Genomic DNA, 6,000 nt, shown 5'->3' with positions numbered 1-6,000 from the left:
CCCCCCCCCCCCCCCCCCATTTGAGGGAAGTTGAAACTATTTGCCCATGTGAGACAGAACAAGACGAGCAAAACAAGTATTTGGACAGAAAACAAGTGCAACGTATAAGCATGAGTGAGAAACTTTTGGAGTTACAGGAACAGAGACAGATAATGAACAGCTGAGGACCGAGACACTAAGAAGGTTGAGGGAATCAGAAACCTCCAGATTTAAGGCGAGGGCATCAGCATGCTATAGAGGGACAGTATAAATTCATGTGTGCCCCAGTGACACTGAGACACACTGACATTTGTGTTGTGCTGTGGCAGCATTTTCATAAGTCACATGACATTCGAAAAAAGCCGATCATTCAGACTTGTTCCCCTGAACCGTCCCTCTGTTTCAGAGTTTCTGCCTCCTCTTGAGACACAGCAGAAGGGATGGCGCCACCTAGGGGGGGAGATTGCAACTTCCTAAAACCATTGGTCATCACTCGAACTAGAACTGGTCCACTTGCATCATCACAGCCACCCCTGAGAGTGCCCATCAACAAACACAGAACTGAGTGACAGACTGAGGCGATCCATGCCCCGAAAACAAACTGGAAGTGACCAATTTGGGAAATTGGAATTGTCACACCTAACCAAACCCAGGGATACACACAGCAAGAAGAGCAATGAAGGAAAATCAACAAAAGCCAACTTTCATGTCATTTACTAGATCTCCATAGTGTGTCTGTTGTTTTCCTCCATACATCTGCCCTGTGATGTGGGCAGGACACAAGCAAATTCTCGCCACTGGTTGAGATGTAATACATATTTACAGTGTGTGATTGGTCAGAGTTACCACAGCGCTGCAACACAGTTTGCGCAAAGGGAGCACCTCGACGAAATGCCACTTTACGATGGGGTGGGATCCTGACGGTCGGTTGTCCCAACACGATCGACTCAGCCTGAAGCCCTCAGCGTGGCCCTCGTCTGCTGAACTGAGCTATGACGAAGGAGATGAAAATAAGAATGGAGGGATGCAGAAAAACGGCAGGTTTCACTTCTTTCAGTTAGTGAGAAAGAAAGAAAGAAATCATGCTTTACACTGATGCTGGACATTAACACAGAATTGATGTTTTCTATCTGAGGTCAGAAGTGGTCTGTCTTTGTCAGAAAACATAAGTGACGCAAATGTAACTTACTGAAAACGAACGTGAGGGGACATGTTCATAATTATGTGTATGTTTAACAATCTTACTTCTGATAAAATATAGATTAATATAAGTCCTATAATAATTGGTTTCTTGATCTAACACAATGAAACACTAACTTAATTGCATTCAGACTGCTTTTACTAATCTCCATTTACCACGATGTCTTCTGTCCTAACCCACTCTACTTCAGAACGACGTCTGTTGGCAGTCGACCATTTAAGTCAGTATGGGTCTTTATCCCCCTTGCAAGTGTTTTATTGTGGTGATTTTGCAGAGCTTGGGAGCTGAAAGGACGAGGCTTTCTCATTCTCAGCTCTGTGCAGGAATTACAGTTGAACAAAGGGTTGATGGGCCAAAGTTTTAATGTCTTTAAATGTCACATGTTCTTCATGAGGAATCTGATGAACAGATTATGAATATTATTAGGACAGGACAGGAGAGTTCTAAGTGTCTGGTAAGCTGCTGTTTTCTGAACAGACAGCAGGGGGCAGCAGAGTGTAAGACACGTTAAGTTGTAGATTTTGAAGGAAAAAAAAATCTCAGAGCCTCTTAAAAGAGTGATCCCTCGGGCTCTGTAACTCACCCAAAAGTATCCTTCCTCTGCAGTTTGTCCATTAACCACGTCAGGAGGACAGATGGTGTGTGTGTGCGGGTGTGTTATACAGAGAGTAGATGGTGCATGAAGTTGTGTGACTGCAACCACAGCCATCAGCATACATAGCAATGCAGACAGCCGTCTGCCTCTTACTGAACCTAAATTGATACAGTATTAGTTGTGTGTATGCACATAATGTGATTATACGAAAGTTTTATGATTTACACTGATTTGATTTGTTTTGTTTTGAAGCAGCATTTAAATTTTTTTCATACAACAATAACAGGTTTACTTGTGTTTTTGTTTTTCTTGCCTGAATGGAGACAGTGCGCGTTAATGAACTGATTTCACCAAAGTGTGAATGAGAGATAGAGTTTCGTTTATCCCAGTAAGGGCTAGAAGTTTATCTCAGCCGATTCATTACTGACTTGTTCTTGTCCTTCACTCGCTGTCTGGCAGCAACCAAAAAGCTGAAACCGAGAGCGACGTTTCTTTTCTTACTAACTCTGACTTGTAGAGCAGGTTCAAGTTTTTTTTTTACAGTTGATCTTAGATTTTGGTTCAACAAAATGTGTATTTCATGACTAGGTTTAGTCATAGTTTGTTTTCGGTCAGTTGCCTTGGAGCAGTATGTGCATGTGTGCTGGGTTTGTGTGTGTCCTCTATGTTTATCATTGACATTGCTGATAAGCTTTTAGGCTCTGATTGGACGTGTCTGATGAGCTGTCGGTGTGAGAGCTGGCAAATGAAGATGGGATTTTGTATCTGTACGACAGCGGAGACACCAGACAGATGGAGACAAATGGGAGGCGTCTCCTATTGTCTAGCTAATATTCACAACCACTCACATGCTTTTTCAGCATAACACACACACACACACACACACACACACACACACATATCCCTGTCTCAGTGCTACTCTGTGTTAGTGGTTTGACAAAATTGTTACGTGCAACAACACAAGCTATTTTGTTATTCCTGTTGTTTCCTCTGAGGACTGGCTTCAGTTATACAACAGCCTATAGCAATACATACCACACTGTAGTAGCATGTTGTGTGTTTTATGCACACACCAGAGACAGCTGGAACGAGAGAGAAACTGCAATGTGCAGACTGCTGGATGGTCATTTTGACAGCTAAAGTAATAGCCAATTTAGAGATGGATGACAAAAGAATTAAAGCTGTTCAACCATGATGTTTTTTTTTTTTTCTTCATAAGCTGTAGAGGGAGAGGCAGATAGAGGTTGTGTGATTGTGTGTGTTGGCCTGTCTGTCCTCTGCTCTTACTCTCTCCAGGTTGGTCCCCCATCATCACAGGGGGATGTGGTTGCCGTGGCAGCACCACGTTGGCTCAGCACGCTCAGTGCAGCCTCTGTTCCTTTTATTCCTGTCAGCCAACTGTCTCACTCCTCCCAATAATGTATTCAAAGCAGTGTTTTTTACTGTTTGATGTTTGTTCTATGTCCCCGTGGCTTGTGCTGCTGTGAATAAGCTTTTAGAAAGCTGCTGTTTTTTATATTTTTGTGTTTCGGTTTGTCTCGTCTGCACTAGGTGCCATCTGTCCGTCAGTCACTAGCAGGTGTGCATACTGTCAGTTGTCGTCCGTTTCGGTCATCAGTGAGATAAATGTCATAGTAACAGTGTTTAGGTGAAAGCAGGGAGATGACAGGAATGTTAAGAAGCACGTCTTTGTACGGTTGGCCTGTGTTTGATAGTTTTTGTTCGTCGGTGTGCACTGTGCTGTGGGCCACCTGTGTTTGTATTTGAGATGCTGGACAGCCTGGGCTTGTAAGTGAATGATTATTTACAAAAAGGATTGAATTTTACACAGGATTTTTACAGATAAATAGAATATTGGATGGTACAACAAACACGGTGGCAGTAGACTAAAAAGATAAAATAAATAATGTGTGGACTTCACATGAAACTCAGAAAGTTTGTGTTCATCAAAACCGCCACTGAAATGCTCATGTAAATGATGCAGTTGCTATGGTAACACATTTGTTCCCTGAGTCTCGTGTGCCAAATCAGCAATGATTTCCATAGCATCATTCAGTGGCTGATATCGTATAAGATCTTTTCTGTTAGTTCAAATTCGAACAGCATTTCACAGGGCTCTGACTCGAGTGTTTGAAGTGGCGTCTATGAGGACGCCCAGTCAGTCGTTTTCCTTTGACGCCGATGGTTCAGTTGGAGCCGGGATGTTAGTCCCATCATCAGCGCTTTTGTGTAGACTTGAAGTTCATCGACCTCCGGAATGCACATCTGGCTTGGAGGGCATTAGCTGCTGGCTTTTCCATTTCAGCTGACATGTCCTACCTATGACTAACTGAAGGGTGGATGTAAGTGCTGTTTATAAAGTGTTAACCTTTGTGTGATTAATTTTTGTTCATTGCTTTGAAACACAGGGCTTTCCCATGACAAGTAGGCAGCAACATTAATTAAAAATCTAAGCCTTGTTTGTCTTCAGCATAAGCTGTAAATAGCTGTTTTAAAAAGATAGTATCCTTTGGACAAAATGCACTCTTGTTTCTCCAACTCAAAACATTTATTTATTTAAGCAGAAATTATAAAGATTGGGGAAATGATAGTGTACAATGAGCCACCGTCGATCATTAGTTTTGTGCGTGGGGAAGGGCTGTATGGAGGATTAGCTAACCACACAATGAAACGAGCCGTTTAAAAGAGAAGCGCTGTTGCATTTAATAAGTGTCGAAAGACCTCAATTAACACCTGATGCAGAACTAGGCTACAAAATGGAGAGTTTTATATCTAAAAAATACACACACACACAAAGGTTTACTAATCAATATAAGAAAAAGGACAAAAAGGTTTGAAAATGTGTAAAGTAATAAATTGTAACAATATTTTAAATAAAGTTATATATTGGGAAAAATGCTGTTGGGTTGGTCTTCACTTATTTACACTCTCCAGGACATTAAATGAACCGTGGGCTCATTTTGTCCATGTTGCAGTAATCTGAATGATTTTACAGGAGGATTATACCAGCTGTTAGATGATAAAGCGCTCAGGTTGTGTTTATCAATGTATGGATTCTCTTCCTGTCCGGTGAGACCTGGCCAATGTCAAGACTATAAAGACACGGAGTGATAAAGCAACTGCAGTGCTCATCTGGGACCAATTAACTTCCTGAAAGAAAAAGACAAGTGCACCTAATAAGCTTTTAATGTCTTTAGATTTGAATTAGTCAAAAAATGTTACAGCCATGCTAAATATATTGCTTTAATGAGTGTTTCTTGTGTGAGCTACAAAGGAAGGTGATGGCCTTTCCCTTCAGACAGACGAGGGTAACACTGTTGGAACAGTTCGCCTGCAGAGAGTTTAGAGTGTTTGTATTATTTGAAAAGGTTATTAGTTAAAATTCAACAATTAAACTGTTATGCTAATCCTAACCCTAACCCTTCCTATTATGTGGTTACTAATTGTTGGTTGAATATTTTACATTGTTGAACATCAGTGGAGCGTTCAACTGTTAAACAAGATTAACGAAATGTAACAAATACTCCGTTAATTCTCTGTAGGCAGATCATCCATATAAAGTGTAACTGAGATAAGTCCTGTAATTTGTGCATCTGTGGGAGGCATTAATGCAAGTGCAGTTCATATCAAGTCGCTGGTGGTAAATCTTCAGAGCTAAATTATTTGGCACAGAATGACTGAGTTAAGGGGCTGAAGCTGATTTGACAGCGATTTGTGTTTTTCCTCAACACTTCTAACTGCACTGCACAGCCTGCTGCATGAGAAGTGAAGGCGGGCTGATCATGACAAGGAACAGATGTGACAGCGTGCTGGCAGGAAACATTTCAGTAACCCTCATCCCCATTTCAGTAGCTTAAGGAGGTTTCAAATGAATAGAAATGTACATTGTCACCACTTTTTTTGGAGCAAAACCAGTGACAGAACAGACCAAAGAAGGACTGTGCTTCCTGCTTGATTCTAATTTATTAATGGTTGTTGCTACGGTGATTGTCTTTGTTGTTTATTGTTGAGTCCCCTTTTTGTAAATTTTCTCATTTCCTGCCTGCAAACAGCCTCAGGTCTGTAGGAAAGGGAGAAATGCTGTACAGTACATAACAGGGAGCACAGCTGCTAATAAAAGGTCCACAGGCACATTATTCCTGCAGAGGAACAGGCACAGTGACATTTTGATGGTCACATGCTGCACAGATCTTTATGTTGTTCACTGTGCTCAACAGGAGCTGTT

General features: G+C 41.5%; 1 protein-coding gene across 1 annotated transcript in view; it reads left to right on the top strand.

The window, feature by feature from the left end:
* snx27a (sorting nexin 27a) overlaps positions 1–4,673 on the top strand; it is a 15,375-nt gene extending 10,702 nt beyond the window's left edge. Inside the window, exon 11 of the mRNA XM_087175000.1 lies at positions 277–4,673. Within this exon, the coding sequence (XP_087031126.1) occupies positions 277–456 (180 nt within the window). The 3' untranslated portion in view covers positions 457–4,673. The remainder of the gene's footprint in view (positions 1–276) is intronic.
* Positions 4,674–6,000: the final 1,327 nt, after the last annotated feature.

Source organism: Seriola lalandi, unplaced genomic scaffold, assembly GCF_002814215.2.
Source record: "Seriola lalandi dorsalis isolate HSWRI2012SDOR001 ecotype SW California unplaced genomic scaffold, Sedor1 jcf7180002054408, whole genome shotgun sequence".
Classification (NCBI taxonomy): Eukaryota; Metazoa; Chordata; class Actinopteri; order Carangiformes; family Carangidae; genus Seriola; species Seriola lalandi.
Note: the sequence above shows the minus strand (reverse complement) of the source record. Positions and strands in the feature narration are given on the sequence as shown.